The sequence below is a fragment of the Hyperolius riggenbachi genome, chromosome 5 (genome assembly GCF_040937935.1).
Source record: "Hyperolius riggenbachi isolate aHypRig1 chromosome 5, aHypRig1.pri, whole genome shotgun sequence".
In the NCBI taxonomy this organism is placed as follows: domain Eukaryota; kingdom Metazoa; phylum Chordata; class Amphibia; order Anura; family Hyperoliidae; genus Hyperolius; species Hyperolius riggenbachi.
In genome coordinates, this window is record NC_090650.1 from 179,120,512 (window position 1) to 179,140,511 (window position 20,000).

General features: G+C 44.0%; 1 protein-coding gene across 9 annotated transcripts in view; it reads left to right on the plus strand.

Moving 5' to 3' along the window:
* The window catches only part of TERT (telomerase reverse transcriptase), a 961,487-nt gene that overhangs the window by 26,324 nt on the left and 915,163 nt on the right, over positions 1 to 20,000 (plus strand). For 7 of the 9 annotated variants that reach the window (XM_068236449.1, XM_068236451.1, XM_068236450.1 and 4 more), the window contains exon 2: positions 5,799 to 7,428. The exons of the other annotated variants lie outside the window; for them this stretch is intronic. In XM_068236449.1, the coding sequence (XP_068092550.1) occupies positions 5,799 to 7,428 (1,630 nt within the window). The remainder of the gene's footprint in view (positions 1 to 5,798; positions 7,429 to 20,000) is intronic. 9 annotated transcript variants of the gene reach the window in all.

Below are 20,000 nucleotides of genomic sequence, written 5' to 3' on the forward strand. Positions count from 1 at the left end.
CCCCCGTGCTGCGCGGACTATATATTATATATTTACGGGCTTCCCCCTCTTTGTCCCCCGTGCTGCCGCCTCTAATACACCTTAGATCGGCGGCAGCAGCAGAAGATAGGAACCAGTCACACCAGCGCATGACAGCCGCACGGGGGACTTTACGTGCTGGACGTGACCGATGATGTCACGTCCTCTATTCAAATTCACAGCGCGTCTGCCATGCGCCGGTGTGACTGCCTCCGTGTCCGATCTCCTGCCCGCCGCTGCTGATCTGAGGTGAGTTACAGGCGGCAGTACGGGGGACAACGAGGGAGGGGGGCGTTCTGGGCAATCTGAATTCACAGGTGGTTTCCCGTGAATTATTACACTGAGCAGCCTGTTCATTTTACTGACCGCCAGCTGCTTCTGCTGGTAACGTTGCGCTGTGTCTGGGGAGTGGTGACGTCACACGGGCAGATCATTGCAATGGAGGAAACACGTTGATAACGGCCGCGAAAAGATGTAAAAATGACACTTTTGTATTTGAAAGGAACGCTGAGCTCCTCTCTGGAAGCTGTACGCCCCCTATAGGGCAGGTCTGCTGACGAAATGGCCCACAAAATGCACTCAGATTGGCCGCAGTTGTGCCCTCAAAATGCACTCAGATTAACAGCAGATGAATTCAGATCTGCGGGCAATCTGACTGCATTTTGTGGGCACATCTGCGGGCAATCTGAGTGCATTTTGTGGGCACATCTGCGGGCAATCTGAATGCATTTTGTGGGCACATCTGCGGGCAATCTGAGTGCATTTTGTGGGCACATCTGCGGGCAATCTGAATGCATTTTGTGGGCACATCTGCGGGCAATCTGAATGCATCTTGTGGGCACAACTGCGGCCAATCTGAATGCATTTTGTGGGCACATCTGCGGCCAATCTGAATGTATTTTGTGGGTAAATCTGCAGCCAATCTTTGTGTATTTTGTGGGTAAATCTGCAGCCAATCTGAATGTATTTTGTGGGTAAATCTGCAGCCAATCTTTGTGTATTTTGTGAGTAAATCTGCAGCCAATCTGAATGTGTTTTGTGGGTAAATCTGCAGCCAATCTGAATGTATTTTGTGGGTAAATCTGCAGCCAATCTGTGTATTTTGTGGGTAAATCTGCAGCCAATCTGAATGTGTTTTGTGGGTAAATCTGCAGCCAATCTGAATGTATTTTGTGGGTAAATCTGCAGCCAATCTGTGTTCATTTTGTGGGTAAATCTGCAGCCAATGTTTGTGTATTTTGTGGGTAAATCTGCAGCCAATCTGAATGTATGTTGTGGGTAAATCTGCAGCCAATCTGTGTATTTTGTGGGTAAATCTGCGGCCAATCTGATTGCAGTTTGTGGGCAAATCTGCGGCCAATCTGAGTGCATTTTGTGGAGAATCTGCTGCCAATCTGGTTGTACTCTGTGGGGAATCTGCTATCACTCCAATAGCATTTTGTGGGGAATGTTTAGATTGTATCGGTCTGCCGGCCCTCCACCATGTGGTCTGAAAAAAATCGGCCCTCCATGCCCGCGAAGTTGGACAGCACTGATGTGCAGGATCTGCACATATACTTATCAATGCGGTGTAGTTGGGCACTGTGCATTGTATAATAAAAACACTGTTTTCATTTAATTATATCATTATGGTTGGGGTGTTAAAGAGAACCCGAGGTGGGTTTGAAGAATATTATCTGCATACAGAGGCTGGATCTGCCTATACAACCCAGCCTCTGTTGCTATCCCAAACCCCCCTAAGGTCCTCCTGCACTCTGCAATCCCTCATAAATCACAGCCACGCTGCTGACAAACAGCTTGTCAGAGCTGGCTGTGTTTATCTCTATAGTGTCAGTCTGCTGCTCTCCCCGCCTCCTGCAGAACTCCAGTCCCCGCCTGCATCCCTTCCCTCCCTGCTGATTGGATGGAAGGGAAGGGGGCAGGGACCGGAGCTATGCAGGAGGCGGGGGAGCAGCTGAGACTGACACTACAGATGTAAACAGAGCCTCACAGCACGGCTGTGATTTATGAGGGATTGCAGAGTGCAGGGGGACCTTAGTGGGGTTTGGGATAGCAACAGAGGCTGGGCTGTATAGGCAGATCCAGCCTCTGTATGCAGATAACATTCTTTAAACACACCTCGGGTTCTCTTTAATAGTTTATAATATTTAGTATAACCCGTGTAGTACTCTTGACCTTATTATTTGTCCTGTATCTATGCCTAATAGCAAGAGACTACACTGGTTCTAATTTGATCTTCTATCTCCCCATTTAGGGGATTTATATGCCATTGTAGCTTTCCTGTTTTATTCACAAAGAGACGGATGCAAGACCACTAGTGGAGGGACACAACAGCCATTTTGCTCCTTCAAAGCTTGCTCATGTGAAGTCCAGGCTAGTTGTGCAATCTGTTAGGGCCCCTGCTCCCACATCTTTGTGCCTACTTCCAACTTCATTTTTGCATGGACTCACATGTGTATATATGGTACTGCAGCATGTCACCAGAAGCTATATTATCTGTACATACTTTGGATTTTGCTTAGCTGAAATCCTTTGTGCTTGACTCGCCTGAATGTCCTAGGCTATGTAACACTAATCTTGGATGTTGCTGGCCTGGCATACCTCTGATGCCTGACATCTGATGTTCAGCAGCAACTTTTTTTGAAGTTCCTACAACAAGGCACCATTCACTTGTTCTTGCTCAATAGAATGCTGCTTGACCAGAATCTGAGAAGCGTGTCCATACAGCAGCGGTAGAAATGTCTGCATGCACAGTAATATAATCACAATGGTTACCTTCTGGATTGGAACACGGGGGGTAGGAGGCGCCCTAAGGGGTACTGTTAGCACGATACTTCCGTCGAAGACAGACAATTTTAAAGGTAGACCATAGGTCAGATCAATCAAACAATGGTTGGTACAGGTATGTACCCCTGATACAGAAAGTATCAGTGTCGGTTTATGTGGTTATTTAGTAGTATTAGCGGCAGATGGAACGATCCTACCTTAATGAGCAGTCATTTCATAGTAGTTGTGAAAAACAATCTTTATTGGAGCACTCAAATAATGACTACGCGTTCCGCGGTTCAGTACCGCTTCCTCAGGTCGTGTATCGTGCCTTAAAATAGAAAAGAGAAGACATGGCGCTAAATACAGGGGGCAGGCTCCCATTAGATAAAAACACACATAACAATATAAAATCCAATTATACAACACAATTAGGCAATTAAATCAGTGGGTGTATCCATAACACAAATAAAACCAAACGTTTCACAATATATATGATAGAAAAACTGTTATGTAAAAACACAAGTATCACTCACAGTATTCGTTGTGAGTGGTTACATGGTTATCACACATATGTATATATACACCCATATCAATGGATGGACACACAGTCATAAACATATGAATGTAAAAAGGTATAGGATTAATAGTAAGTGTATGTGGAAATATAGTGATGTAAATAGTGGGTGGGACTAAGCCCTCCAAGGACATGGGGGAGCTGTTCTAGGTCCAAAAGGCTGAGCATAGCACTACGCACTATAGTTGCAAGGCTCTGAGCAGATTGCAGCAGTAGTATCGCACTCCTAAATGCGGGGAAGCCTGTCTGTATGGAGGATATAAGAGGCTTACCTATAAGCAAGGTTCCCCAGATTCGGGCGCCAGTGAGCGCCGTCCTCCCCGCAGTAAGTTTAAATGTCTGAGACGTGGACACGTAGGGTGGAGGGGGCGTGGCTCGCGTCACCACCACGCGCATAGTCATGTGCGCGTGGCGTATGTCGTCACTCGCTGATACGCGAGGCTCCGACGTGTCTATGCGGAAGGCTAGGATAAGTTTGGATGCGTCTCAGGATGAGGCGCAGCGTGTGATGTAAAATCATTCTTCCGTAGTGACGCTTAGCCAGGAAGAGGGCAGGTGTCCGTTGGAATCTGTCTCCTAGGTGACGGAGGGAGAAATTGGTTCCCACCCATCTATATTAGCCGGCCAGGTAATTAAGAGACAGGGAGAAAGCCGTAGTGACTCCCTGTATGGCAATAGAGAAGGTAAAAAAGGAAAAGAATATATGTATAAAAAATATATGAGAACGCTGAAATCCGCTATAGCAAATGAGTCCAAAGGAAAAAATTGTTAAGAATGTTAAAAACAAACATATAGAAAATATAAAAAAATTGAAATATACAATTAGGAGAATTGAGTGTGATGTTATATAAAATAAAATATTATAATATTATATTATAAGGATGAATATATACAGATGCAGAGGTGGAATTACTATTTTTCCTAGTCCCACACAAATTGCTCTTCTTATTCTTTCTATTGTCCTACATTGAAACACCTTGACAATGGATAAGGTGCTCCCTGGAGGGGTGTTACAGCAACATTAATACTAGGGGTCCCCTGATGAAGCGGGGAGGGAGAGAGATGCATGGACTCACATGTGTATATATGGTACTGCAGCATGTCACCAGAAGCTATATTATCTGTACATACTTTGGATTTTGCTTAGCTGAAATCCTTTGTGCTTGACTCATCTGAATGTCCTAGACTATGTACAACTAATCTTGGATGTTGCTGGCCTGGCATACCTCTGATGCCTGACATCTGATGTTCAGCAGCCACTTTTTTTGAAGTTCCTACAACAAGGCACCATTCACTTGTTCTTGCTCAATAGAATGCTGCTTGACCAGAATCTGAGAAGCGTGTCCATACAGCAGCGGTAGAAATGTCTGCATGCATAGTAATATAATCACAATGGTTACCTTCTGGATTGTAGGTTAGCACACACATACAGCTAACATGTACATAGGCCCTACTTGAACTGCTTATGTCTGTAGAACTTAGGTAAATACATTTGTTACATGATTGTGTGTACATGGAGGTTTCTGCAACTTATGTTCCTGGCTGTTGCCTGCTTCACTATTGATGGACTGTCACTCGGGATAACCTGCTTTTTCTCTTGTATACACCACCCACATTCAAACTAACCAATACAATCTGTAACCATAATTTTGGGTTACAAGACAATTTAAATTGTCTACATAGATTGTAAGGCCAGAAACCCACCAGGAGCAATTTCTAATTGCTAGTTATTTGAAAAAGCTCTTGCTAATGCAATGCTATGGGGGTTTTTATAAACTCACATCACTCAAGTGGGATCACACCCATAGCAGTACATTTAGCAAGAGTTTTCAAAATGCAAAGCGCTCAGAAAATCGCTCCTAGTGGGTTTCTGGCCTTACAGTGATTTATTGAGAGGTACAGACTAACCAGCAAGCTCATGGTGACCCAGAACTCATTGGAGTGTGTAAGGGACTACAATGGTCCTAAAAGCCCCCTTACTAAGATGTTAAGAAAAACAAAAATTTGCTTTCCTAAAACAGAAAGAATTTGCGATAATTCAGGTTGGAGTGAGCTCGAGATGTCTCCCAGAGCACCACTGCTGAATATATGCAAATTAACCATTGTACCCTTAGAAGCTAAACACACCTCCAGGACCGCTGGAATGCAATGATGTGTCAGCTTGTTAAATTGTACAGAGCCATAATAATCCAACATGCATACAGACTGTTTCGGATTGTTTGATCCTCATCAGTGCATGGCATGGATTAATTTGGCTCTATGGAGTGATTTATTGAAGGGGGAAAGAGAAGGTTAACTCTCCTTGAAATGCCATCTAAAGTAGAAACCACATCAAATGCTGCAATTCATTTGTGTTCCACTTAGAAATGTTGATAGGTAAATAACTCCTAAACTAAAAAAGGATTTGTTTGTTTTGTTTTTGTCTCTCTTTTATTAGGTCTCAACTCAGAGAGAAGTTGTTGCCAGAGTAATTCAACATATTTGTGAAAAGAAGAAAAAAAATGTTATTGCTTTTGGTTATGGCTTGGTTGATGAAACAAACTCCGAGAGAGTCGCGTTCACTCCAAATATTTGCAGTTATTTTCCTAATCCGACAACAACTACTTTGAGTACTAGCCTTCTCTGGGAAACTCTTCTTAGTAGGGTAGGTGATGAGGTCATGATGCATTTGCTTAGAGACTGTTCTTTGTTTGCACTTGTGCCTACCAATTGCTACTACCAGATAAGTGGTTTTCCAGCGTACTGTCTTTCCACTGAATGTACTGTTCCAGCTGCATGGCTTAAACAAAGTTCATCACTGCATGAAAGCAATATTTTAGCTCAGTGTGTTCAGGAAAGCACTACGATTTCTAAAGCATATTCTCTTGGAAAAAAGACTTGGATGAAAAACACCACAAGAAAAGTAAAACCTGTGCTGTTATCTCTACATAGGTGCAGTAAAAGAAAACTAAAATACAGTAACACTCTAACCAGTCATTCAGATGATGCTGCTGTCAAACAAAAGTGTTTAAAAAGGACATCAGATCTCGAGATATGTAATATTGCAATTAAAAAGTGTAGATCGGGACTGTCAAACAAGAAATTGATTAGTTTTCAAAAGCAAATTGCTAAGCCCCCTACTTCATTTGAAAGCTCAGCTACTCACAATATATCATTAATTACTACTTCAGAAAGTTGCAACATTTTGGAACATAATGGAGCTCCATTATATGAATTCCAATGCAGACAGTTTGTTGACTCAAGTTTAGAAATCGGCACTACATATGCTGATGTTCTAAAGAACCCTACCTCACCAGGTTTAGTCTCTGCACCTTCATATGTAACTTCACCTTCAAGTATTTACATTGATTTTAGTAAAATGTTGTATTCCAGACAAAATTTGAAGGAAGGTTTTCTGAAGACCTTTTTGTTGAGCAAATTGGAAGCAAACTCACGAGGCAGTATTAATCTAATTGAAACAATATTTATGAACAAAAGTCTATGTGGAGAGAGTCCACGCATGGAACAATTTTCTCAAAGTAGCAAGAAGAAACTTCCAAATCGTTACTGGCAAATGAGACCCTTTTTTCAAGAATTAATACAAAACCACAAAAAGTGTCCTTATTTATCTCTTTTAAAAAAATATTGTCCAGTTTTTGGAAGCGGTGAGACACTTAACAGGCATGGCATACTAAACAAACAGGAAATACATTCACCTGAGGTCAAAAGTGATCAGACAAAAGAAATTAATACTTTAAGAATAGACCATCAAAGAACTGATACTGCCACATCTCCATTGAAATGTTTTAATGTTTCAAAAGGAAGACCGAAAAGAAAATCTAAAGATGAATTGGACTTGTTGTATTACCTTAAAAAGCACAACAGTGCTTGGCAAGTTTATACATTTGTCAGGGAATGCTTGCATAGAGTAGTACCTGAAATATTATGGGGCTCCAGTCACAATAAATGTCGCTTTTTGAAAAATGTGAAAAGGTTGATTCACTCTGCCAAATCTGAAAAAATGTGTTTGTCAGCATTAATCTGGAAGATAAGACTTAAAGACTGTTCTTGGTTAAATCTGAAAAAAAGTAAGTATTTTTTCTCTTAATGGTTTCTATTTTCCCTGTAGGTTAGAATTTTTCATCTTTAGTTTTCTTTTTCATATGTATGACTAAATAGGTTCATGTTAGTCATTTCATATGTGCCATGCCTGTTTGTGCTGAAAGAATTCATTCTAGCGGAACTCCACTCACATTTTAAATAATTTATTTTAGTTCTGAGCAGAATGTGAAATTGTTAGAATTTCTGTCAGGTTTTGTTGTTTTTGTGTTTTCTTTTCTTTCTTTTTTTTTCTTATTTTTTTTTTTTCAAAAATCAATTTTTATTGAATTTTTTAAAACAAACAAAATGATTACAGTATGTAGCATAGGTACAGGCTATATAAATGTATTTGTATCGGCATAACATCAGCCAACGAACACAATGTAGCAAACACCTGTAGGGATCTTGTGTAGCATGTACACTGTTTACGGAATCTTGTATCTGGATGTAAACAGATACCCATCCAGAGAAACATATGGGCAAGGAGGGAAGGTCCAGGAATAGATATATGAGGGGGACGGTAGCAGGGGGTAACTTGGGGAGTGCATGTTGGGGTAGGGTGGGAAGCAGGGGAGGGGGAGGATGAGGGTCAAAGGAGAGGAGGGCTATCACCAATGCTTATTTCTATGTTGATAGGGATGTTATACATTTACAGTCACTACACAGTGTCTTATGGCCCATACTCACGGGCAACTTTTCTTCACTGTCGCGTGTGCGCGACAGTTCGACGACAGCTCGTCACCACGTCCCTCCGCGTACACACGCGGAAGAGGGATCAGCGGTGCGACGGAAGCTGTCGCCAACGTTCCTCCTCCCCCCGCCGGAAGCTCCGTGGTCTCTGTAGAGGTTGCTGTCGCTAGTCCGCATACACACGCGGACTAGCGACAGTTGCGGCGAAGTTGCGGCGGCAACTGTCGCCGGACGATTGACCGCGCCAATCGTCTGGCGACAGCAGCGACGAGCGACGGTTCGGGGTGCGCACCCGTGTTGCGCCTCATACTCACGAGCGACCTGTCGCCGCAACAACGGCGACAATTGTAGCCCGTGTGTATGGGCCATTAGAATTGTACAGACTACATCACACTAAGACATATCAAGGTTTTACAAGGGTAAGGCCATAAATGTTTTAAAGGAGTCTGAATCACAAAAGTCAATCCATATACACCATCTCTGTGAAGACCCCAGATTTGTCTTGAGCTGTTAGCATCAACCGTCCATTCTTTTAAGATGGTTGATCTGCACAACCAATTCAGATTTGGACGGAGGGATGTTTTGCCTCCATTTCCTAGCAAGTAATAATTGGGCGCCTATAAGAATAAATCTGAATAATAATTTTTTGGCATTGGCAATAGAACCTGGAATAGCAGATGAGAGCTATTTCCGGGCTGCAAGGCATTGGGTAGAAGTACAGGTAGTTGTGCAGATCAAAGACATCCTTCCAGAAGGGGCGGATATGTTTGCATTTCCACCATATATGGAAGTAGTCCCCAATTTCAGAATCACATCTCCAGCGGATATTGGAACTTAGAGGTTGGATTTTAGCTAATCTGGCTGGGTCTTTGTACCATCTGCATAAGATCTTGAAGTATATCTCCTGAGTTTCAACAGAGGGGGACATTTTGTGAGCTAATGTAAATATTTTGTCCCATTCCTCATCATCTAACACCTGGCCGAGATCAGAATGTCACCTGTCTTGTATTTTTTGTAAACATTTAGCCCCTGAGGAGACATTAAGAATGGAGTATACTTGGGCCAACATATGTGAAGGTTTGTCCTGCATATAGCAGAGTTGCTCAAACGGTAATAGGTCTCTGTGTATTTTAGATTTAAGAACAAGGGAAAGGTATAAACTTTTGAGCTGTGAGATTGTGAACCAACCAATTTTCCAGGGAGACCCATTGTTTTTGCTGTCTACCATAGAACCAGTCTAAGACCAGTATTAATTGTGCTGCCTCATGGTATTTACGAATGTCAGACCCAGCCCCCCTTCATCTTTAGGTCTATGGAGTAGTTTGCGATTGGTTCTTGGTTTCCTATCGTTCCAGATAAAGTTGCTAATCTTAGAGTTCACTAGCTTCAAAAAGGGGTGAGGCAGAGAAATGGGAATGGCCTGCAGCACGTATAGCAAACAAGGTAAAATGTCCATTTTTATGACATTGACCCTGCCTAGCCAAGACAAGTGTAGTTTGTCCCATGTTTGGAGGTCTAGATAGATTTTGTTTAGGAGCGGTGGGAAATTTAAATTAAATAGCTTAGACCTCACATTGGAAATCCATAGAAGAAATTCCTATCTCCCAACTACAGGCTACAGTGAGTAGTAATTTAAAAATAGAATCAAATATAAGGTTAAGATTAAATAAAAACTCAACCTACTTCCAAGTGCCACATTCTTACTGGAATACTCACCTATAAGGCACCAATCGGTCCACTGGGTCATTTACTGTGAATTAAAGGTTCGGGAAAAGTGGGCACTACTATCTTGCATTTATGTGATGATTAAGACTCTCTATTAACATACTATTAGCACTGGCGTGCTAAAAGAGGACCAGTTTTGACTGCCCTGGCTGCAATTACACAATTCTCCCCTGCATCCTGCCCAGAAGTGACCATGTAAAAGAATGCAGAAGAAGATAGTCACCTATTATCCAGTTTTACATTCTCATTATAAGTAAAACATTGTATACGCGACTGTACCTTCTACGCCCACACATAACTGCAACGTTTTAGATTGAGAATTTTAGAAGAGATTCATATCTGAGATTCTTTAATATATGCCCATATATAGAACTCATTTATAGATTGTGTTTAGTTTGCTTCACTCTTCATATGTGCTTTATTTTCATGTTGAAGAGTAGGCTATGTTATGGTTCAGGCAGTTTAACCGCTTGCCGACCGCCCACAGCCGATGGGCGGCGGCAAAGTGGACGCCGAAAGGACCGCAATACGCCCATGGGCGTTGCGTCCTTTCGGCAGGCACGGGGAGCAATCGCGTCAATGGTGACGCGCGCTTCCCCCGGCAACTGGCTCCGGCCACCCACGACAACAACCCGCCAGCCGTTCAAGGGCTCCGACGGGTTATTAACCCCACGATCGCTGCATGCAAAGCGTATAATACGCTTTGTAATGTATACAAAGCGTATTATACAGGCTGCCTCCTGCCCTGGTGGTCCCAGTGTCCGAGGGACCACCAGGGCAGGCTGCAGCCACCCTAGTCTGCATCCAAACACACTGATCTGCACCCCCCCCCCCTGCTCCTTGATCGCCCACAGCACCCCTCAGACCCCCCCCTGGCCACCCCCCAGACCACTGTTTGCACCCAATCACCCCCCTAATCACCCATCAATCACTCCCTGTTACTATCTGTCAACGCTATTTTTTATGCCCTAAACTGCCCCTGGGGGCTTTTGATCACCCCCCCCCCCCGTGTACTGTATGCATCTATCCCCCCTATAATAACCCACTGCTCACCTGTCAATCACCACCTGTCACTGCCACCCATCAATCAGCCCCTAACCTGCCCCTTGCGGGCAATCTGATCACCCACCCACACCATCAGATCGCCCGCAGACCTGCCGTCAGATCACCTCCCAAGTGCATTGTTTACATCTGTTCTCTCCTCTAAACCCCCACTAATTACCCATCAATCACCCCGTCACCACCTGTCACTGCTACCCATCAGATCAGACCCCCTATCTGGCCCTAGGGCACACAATCACCCGCCCACACCCTCAGAACACCCTCAGACCCCAGCCCTTATCACCTTGCTTGCATCTATTCCCTCCTCTAATCACACCTTAAGACACCCATCAATCACCACATGTCACCCCCTTACACTCCTATCCATCAGATCAGGCCCAATACAACCTGACATCTAAGAGGCCACCCTGCTTATGACCGGTTCCACAAAATTCACCCCCTCATAGACCACCCGTCATCAAAATTTGCAAATGACAGTTTTTTTTATTACACACAATTGTCCATTTACAGAGATATGTCTCCCACCTAGCATGAAGATTTTATTTTTTTGTCACAAGTTAGCGGAAATTGATTTTTTTTTTCCACAACGTGTCATTTTCCACTAACTTGTGCCAAAAAAATAAAAACTTCTATGAACTCACCATACTACTAACGGAATACCTTGAGGTGTCTTCTTAAATGGGGTCACTTGTGGGGTTCCTACACTGCCCTGGCATTTTAAGGGCCCTAAACCGTGAGGAGTAGTCTAGAAACCAAATGCCACAAAATGACCTGTGAATAGGACGTTGGGCCCCTTAGCGCACCTAGGCTGCAAAAAAGTGCCACACATGTGGTATCGCCGTACTCAGGAGAAGTAGTATAATGTGTTTTGGGGTGTATTTTTACATATACCCATGCTGGGAGGGAGAAATAGCTCTGTAAATAGACAATTGTGTGTAACAAAAATCAAAAAATTGTACAGAGATATTTCTCCCACCCAGCATGGGTATATGTAAAAATACACCACAAAACACATTATAGTACTTCTCCTGAGTACGGCGGTACCACGTGTGGCACTTTTTTGCAGCCTAACTGCGATAAGGTCCCTAAAGTCTAATGAGCACCTTTAGGCTTTACAGGGGAGCTTTCAAAATGCCAGGACAGTAAACACACCCCACAAATGACCCCATTTTGGAAAGTAGACACTTCAAGGTATGCAGAAAGGGGCATGGTCAGTCCGTGGCAAATTTCAATTTTTATTTTTTTTTGTCACAAGTTAGCAGAAATGGAAACTTTTTTTTTTTTGTCTCAAAGTGTCATTTTCCGCTAACTTGTGACAAAAAATAAAATCTTCTATGAACTCACCATGCCTCTCCGTGAATACTTTGGGATGTCTTCTTTCCAAAATGGGGTCATTTGGGGGGTATTTATACTATCCTGGAATTTTAGCACCTCATGAAACATGACAGGTGGTCAGAAAAGTCAGAGATGCTTCACCATGGGAAAATTCACTTTTTGCACCATAGTTAGTAAATGCTATAACTTTTACCCAAACCAATATACACTGAATGTTTTTTTTTTCTTTTATCAAAGACATGTAGCACAATAAATTTGGACAAAAATGTATACAGAAATTTTACTTTATTTGACAAATTTTATCACAGAAAGTTAAAAAAAAATCATTGTTTTGACAAAATTCATGTCTGTTTTGATGAATATAATAAAAACTAAAAATCGCAGCAGCAATCAAATAGCACCAAAAGTAAGCTGTATTAGTGACAAGAAAAGGAGGGAAAATTCATTTAGATAGTAGGTTGTATGACCGAGCAATAAACCGTTAAAGCTGCAGTGGTCTGAATGGGAAAAAAAGGCTCTGGTCCTTAAGGGGTAGAAAGACTGTGGTCCTCAAGTGGTTAAGGCTCTTTTACTATTAATTCATATAGAACAACCCACACAATTGAAAAAAAACAGGTTATGCTGTATTTGTTTGTGTTAAGTTGATCTCTGTATTAGATATTTTCCTCACTCTGTATACTCACCATATCTTATCAAGCATGTAATACAAATGAACAACTATGTTTGTTATTTCTGTTTTTAAAATTCACAAAAAAAAAAAAAGTTAAATACCTTAGAGAGGTCTGCTGGGATCATAATACCTATGTATTTGATGGCCTCTTCCTGCCATCTAAAAGGGAGGGAAGCCTTATGCTGGGAATACACGTTTAGTTTTTGCCTTCGTGTAAACCTTCGTTTCGATTGTGCCTTTTGTCCTTTTCGATCCCGAAATAATCGATCGTACGGTTAATATCACCACCCACGGTTTCGTTCTTTTTTTCGATTCTGATGGTTTCGTTTTTCCAATGATCGAAGGCTGCAAAGAAACGAAACGTAGTACAGGGACGGACGGCATAAGCAAATATATAATCGATCTGAACAGCCATCAAGCCTACCAATGGTTCGATTAGATGGATAAAGAGAGATAATATCAAACATGTTCGATCACTAGTCGTTCGTTTTTGGGGTCTATTATTCGAAACTATAATGAGATTATGACTATTTTCACATACGTTTTCAACACTCGATTCGTTTACCGAACGAATCGAAGGCAAAAACGAAACGTGTATTCCCAGCATTAGGGCTGTTTGCTAAAGAGGGTGGGAGGAATATATTTAGTACTTCCGTTTTGGAGAGGTTAATTTTGAAATTGCTTAGATTACCGAACTTCTCGGCCTCTTTGAGAAAATTAGGGAGAGAGATAAGAGGAGATGACACATAAAGGAGGAGGTCGTCTGCGAATAGTGAAAGCTTGGCTTCTCGCTCACCAACCCGGATTCCTGAGATGTTTGGATTGGCTCTTAGGGTATTAGCAAATTGTTCCATACAGACAATATAAAGCAGAGGGGACAGGGGGCATCCCTGTCTCGTTCCGTTTCCAATTTGGAAGGCGTCCAACATGATCCCATGTACACAAATGCGTGCTGAGGGGGAGCTATATAGTCCCATAATCTTTTGCAAAAGCATGGGGCCGATGCCTATTTGGATAAGCAATTCTCGCATAAACTCCCAATGGATCCTGTCGAATGCCTTCTCGGCATTTACAGAAAGGATGCACATAGAGGTATTACAGGTTTGGGCCCTATGAATCAGTGAAATTGTCTTTAGAGTATTATCTCTGGCTTCTCTTAATGGTGTGAACCCAACCTGGTCGGTATGTATAATATGGGGCAGTGAATCTTTAAAGGGGAACTAAGTAAGAGGTATACGGAGGATGCCATATTTATTTCCTTTTAATCAATACCAGTTGCCTGGCAGCCCTGCAGGTCTATTTCTCGGCAGTAGTATCTGAATAACACCAGAAACAAGCATGCAGCTAGTCTTGTCAGATCTGACTTTAAAGTCTGAAACACCTGATCTGCTGCATGCTTGTTCAGGGGCTATGGCTAATAGTATTAGAGGAAGAGGATCAGCAGGGCTGCCAGGCAGCTGGTATTGCTTAAAAGGAAATAAACATGGCAGCCTCCATATACCTCTCTCTTCAGCTCCCCTTTAAGTCTGTCAGCAATAATTTTGGAATATAGTTTTACGTCCAGGTTGATGAGCGAGATAGGGCGATAACAACTGCAAGAATTTCGGTTTTTGCCCGGTTTGGGGATGACTGCTATGTGAGCTTGGAGTGTCTGTTTAGAGAAGGGGGTGTCCTCTGAAACCGAATTAAAGGCTAAGGCGAGTAGGGGGGCAAGTTCCTTAAAAAATGTCTTATAGAAGGAACCTGTGAAACCGTCTGGGCCCGGGCCTTTGTTAGCTTTTAAGGTGCTTATCCCAGAAAGTATTTAAGCCTCAGAAAAGTCCTCCTCAAGTTATTTAATTTCGTCAGCATAGAGGGTGGGCAATTTAGTTTCCGAAATGTATCGGTGGGTCTACATGAAAAGGGCGCCGGTAAAAAAGGGCGCTTGGTGGAGCCCATATATACCAACTTCGGCTACAAAAAAGGCGCCTGGTGTAGCCCATATAAACTTCGGCTACAAAAAAGGCGCCTGGTGTAGCCCATATAAAAACTTTGGCTACAAAAAAGGCGCCTGGTGTAGCCCATATAAAAACTTCGGCTACAAAAAAACTCCGGGATGTGTAAATTACTATTCCCCCTCCAGGGCGCCATGGATAGTGGGGGAATGAAATAATTCGGCTTATAGTGCTTGTAGCCCATATAAAAACATAGGCTACAAAAAAACTCCGGGATGTGTAAATTACTATTCCCCCTCCAGGCCGCCATGGATAGTGGGGGAATGAAATAATTCGGCTTCCAGCACTTGTAGCCCATATAAAAACATAGGCTACAAAAAAAGGCAATAATATGGGCTACAAAGGGGCACCTTGCTGTAGCCGAAAAAAATATGGGCTACAAAGGGGCGCCCTAGTGTAGCCGAAAACCTTGTAGGCGAAAAAAATATGGGCTACAAAGGGGAGCCCGCTTGTAGCCTATATCAAAACTCGGGCGCCCTTTTCTACACCTTGTAGCCCATATTTCCAGAAATAACATTGATGTCTATGGCGGCGCCCTTTTCATACAGGCAGCTCGGGCGCCCTTTTCAACCGATCCCGTATCGGTTAATTTTGTTTCTTAGAGCTGGATGATCCAGGTGTTTGAATTTGCCTGGGAGATTATAGAGAGAATGCTAATATTGTCTAGTGTTCTCCCCAGAGCCCTTCAGCTGGGTGGAGCGCCCACCTGACCCTGCCCTCCCGCCCGGCTGCCGTTTGCCCTGGTCTGTGGCAGAATTACTGCACTTTCTCCTCTTGAATCATTACAGCGAGCAGAGCATCGGCTGTGTCTGTGCAGCCAGCTTGCTGTTATTCAGGGAGATATCTCCGCCCTCTTCCCCAGCTCCCTTCGTAGTGTAGAGGGGCGGGGAAAGCTCCTGTGAAGTTGCACACAGGACACTGAGGACAGTCAGATACACTTACACCGCGGGACGCCTGTCTCAATTCATTCCACCGGCAAGTCTCCTGTCATAATGGGGGAGGGGGGCTGTCTCGAAGCCGTTGCAGACAGCATTAGATTAGCTTCACACACTTGTACAGTACTGTCCTCACGAATGACTAACTAATGTTTAAACAGATGTAGAGAGGAGAGCTGTAACATTGCAGGAGATTTCTGCTGAGAGATTATAAAAAGGTGGCATTTCTGGCCTTATTTCTAGAAAATAAAAAAGCAGTTTAGCTGTAATCTTAGCTAAACTTGGAAAATACTTGTGGTTAATGCAGTTTAAACTTCAGAGCACTTTATTCAGCAGCCTCCATGATTGTCCCTCTTAAAGGGAACCTAAACGGAATGGGGGGGTAAAGAGTTTCACTTAACTGGGCCTATTACCAGCCCCCTGCAGCAGTCCTGTGCCCTCGGGGGCCGTTTTGGAATCGTCCGGTCCCCCGCTGTCTCGTTTTTGACGACTCACCAGTCGGCCAGCCGCCATACGTATTAGTGGAGGCATTCCCTACAGCAATTAGCGCTGTTGCATACATACGCACGCGTAGATATATGGCAACGCGTATTTTTGTACGTGTTGCGGTCCGTAACAGCGCTAATTGCAAAAGGGAATGCGTCCAATAATACGCATGGCGGGCGGCCGACTTGTGAGTCGTCAAAAATGAAACTAAGTGACAGCGGGGAACCGGAGGATTCCAGAGCGGCTCCAAGGGCACAGGACTGCTGCAGGGGGCTGGTAGTAGCCCCAGGTAAGTGAAACTCTTTACCCCCCATTCAGTTAAAGAGACTCCGTAACAAAAATTGCATCCTGTTTTTTTATCATCCTACAAGTTCCAAAAGCTATTCTAATGTGTTCTGGCTTATGGCAGCACTTTCTACCAGGGCTGTGGAGTCGGTCCAAAAATCCACCGACTCCGACTCCACGACTCCGACTCCTCTCATTTGCATATTACAATTTTGTTGATTAAAAGTATGTAACATGAAATTTGTCTCTTAACTGCCAACGCTTAGGAATTTTACAAGACAACTGAAGTGAGAAGGATATGTAGACAACTATATTTATTCCCTTTAGACTAAAACTAGTCCTTGGTAAGAGTACTTGTAAAAGCTACAAACCGGAACAAAGAACATCTATCAGGCCCTAGGCAATGTAAGTGTGGGTATATGTAAGAATGATGTGCAGGTACTCTGCAGGGGAATGAGGAGATTGTAAACAGACAACACCTCTGTGTTTAATGTGCACAGCATTCTCAGTTGATTCCCTGCAGCTCTGTGGGGAGTGCATATGTAGAGTATAGTACTACTGTGTAACAAAGTAAACCTGAGACAGATGAAATTAAAGTTTTATACATACCTGGGGCTTCCTCCAGCCGCCTTCAGGATAATCAGTCCCTCGTTGTCCTCCTCCACCACCTGGATCTTCTGCTATGAGTCCAGGTACTTGAGCCAGTCAGGCGTAGTGCGCATGCACACACTCCGCCGCCAAGAGCATACTACACCTGTGCAGCACTATTGCGCAGGTGCAGAATGTTCCTGGCTGTGGGAGCGGCATGCGGCCGGACAGCGCTGACTGGCTGAATTACCAGGACTCATAGCAGAAGATCCGGGTGGTGGAGGACAGCAAGGGACTGATTAGCCTAAAGGGGGCTGGAGGAAGCCCCAGGTATGTATAAAACTTTTCTTTTCATCCGTCTCAGTTACCCTTTAATTTGTAGTCACCAAACCAAATTTTAATAACATATCACATTATTTGATTTCATCAGCAAAGGGAGTGCATACATTTGCATAAATCAGCATCAATGCAGAATTATTTCCATCTCGTTGACCATCTCTATTAGTGACACAGCTACACATCAGGCTTTATTCTTACAGCATAGATGTTATTTAGTATATATGTTACGGCCAGAACCCGAAGTTTGGCCAGAACTAGAAGTGGCCGGCCACTTCGGGTTCTGGCCGGCCAATGCGCGAACTGGCCGCTGCGCTGCGGCCAATGTGAGAAATGAAACAATTCCTGTAAGGTTTAATGTGATGTTGTGGCCGCAGCGCAGCGGGGGGCAAAAAATGTATCACACATCTTTACTTTATTCAATGGCATTAAGCCGCCCGGCTTTTTCCTCTGCCTCTCTCTCCTCCCCCCCCCCCCCCGCCTCTCTCTCCCCCCTTCTCTTATGGGCACAGCCGGGCGGGGACACGCGTGTCCAGGAGAGTCGTTCCTCGCGGCAGGAGAGCAGAGCGGGGGAGGCTGCAGACATTGCTTCTGCCAGCACCCGCTCTGCAAGAACGGCAGGATTCCCCTGCCGCGACGAACGACTCCGGAGGGACACGCGTGTCCCCGCCCGGCTGTGCCCATAAAGAGAAGGAGAGAGAGAGGCGGGGGGGGGGGGGGGGAGGAGAGAGAGGCAGAGGAAAAAGCCGGGCGGCTTAATGCCATTGAATAAAGTAAAGATGTGTGATACATTTTTTGCCCCCCGCTGCGCTGCGGCCACAACATCACATTAAACCTTACAGGAATTGTTTCATTTCTCACATTGGCCGCAGCGCAGCGGCCAGTTCGCGCATTGGCCGGCCAGAACCCGAAGTGGCCGGCCACTTCTAGTTCTGGCCAAACTTCGGGTTCTGGCCGTAACATATATAAGAGATTCCTGTGTACACATCATATATACAGTCACAATCGGATATGTATATCTATAACTAATTTTGATTGGTTTATTTCATTTTTGTGGACTAAGCACAGCTATTACTGTATATATACTGTATGTATACATTATTTTTAATGACTATTATCTGAGAAATAGAACATTTTATCATATTTTCTATTTTAATTAGTTACAATTTCATTAGGAGTCGGAGTCGGTGCATTTTTTCCCGACTCCGACTCCAGGCACCCAAAATTGCCCGACTCCACGACTCCGACTCCGACTCCACAGCCCTGCTTTCTACTATCACAGTCTCTGTAATAAATCAATGTATCTTTCCCCTGTCAGACTTGTCAGCCTGTGTCTGGAAGGCTGCCAAGTTCTTCAGTGTTGTGGTTCTGCTATGAACTCCCCCTGCCAGGCCCCTCTATGCACACTGCCTGTGTATTATTTAGATCAGGGCAGCTTCTCTCTTCTCTCTTATCTTTTACAAGCTGGATAAATCGTCCGCTGAGCTGGCTGGGCTTTCACATACTGAGGAATTACAAACAAGGGCAGAGCTGTTTGCAGGAAGAAAGGAGCAGCCTGAAACTTCAGTGCATGAGAGCTGAAGGGGGAAAGAAACACACAAATGATCTCTTGAGATTCAAAAGGAAGGGTGTATACAGCCTGCTTGTGTATGGATGTATTTTCTATGTGTGGACATACTGTACATCAACCTACTTCCTGCTTTGGTGGCCATTTTGTTTGATTATAAACAAACTGTTTTTAACCACTTTTAATGCGGCGAGGAGCGGTGAAATTGTTACAGAGGGTAATAGGAAATGTCCCCTAACGCACTGGTATGTTTACTTTTGTGCGATTTTAACAATACAGATTCTCTTTAAGATTCCCTTTAAAGTAAGTGTGTGTGCACGCAAGTGCGGTGTGCATGTGTGAGAGAGCATGGTATGTGTGTGTGTTTTATCCTGGGCTGTCCATAATCCAGTAGTACCTATCATTTCCCCCCCCAGGCAACCAGTGGTGTGATTCCGCACCCTGGGCTCGATTCACAAAAGTGTGATAACAGCTATCATGTGATCTGCCGGCGCGCCGAGGTTTGCGCGCGTACACCATTACTCCGCATGGTTAAGGAAGGTTTGCGTGCGTTTGGCCGCATGAAACACGCAGCCGATTGCGCGCAAACCTTCCTTTATCATGGGGAGTAATGGTGTACGAGCGCAAACCTCGGCTCGCCGGCAGATCACGTGATAGCTGCTATGAGAGCAGTTATCACACTTTAGTGTATCAACCCCCCAGTCTGACCCTACCCTACTTTTTCATGCCACCCGGCTGGAAAAATATTCTGGGGAGAACACTGTTGTCTAAAAGTCTCTGCTATTTCAGAGGGTTTATGTTGGGGAGTACCTGTATGTGAGGAAATGGAGGGGACAAAGGTAGTGTACTTTCTTGGGTGTAAATAACTGGCCAGGACGGTTCCACA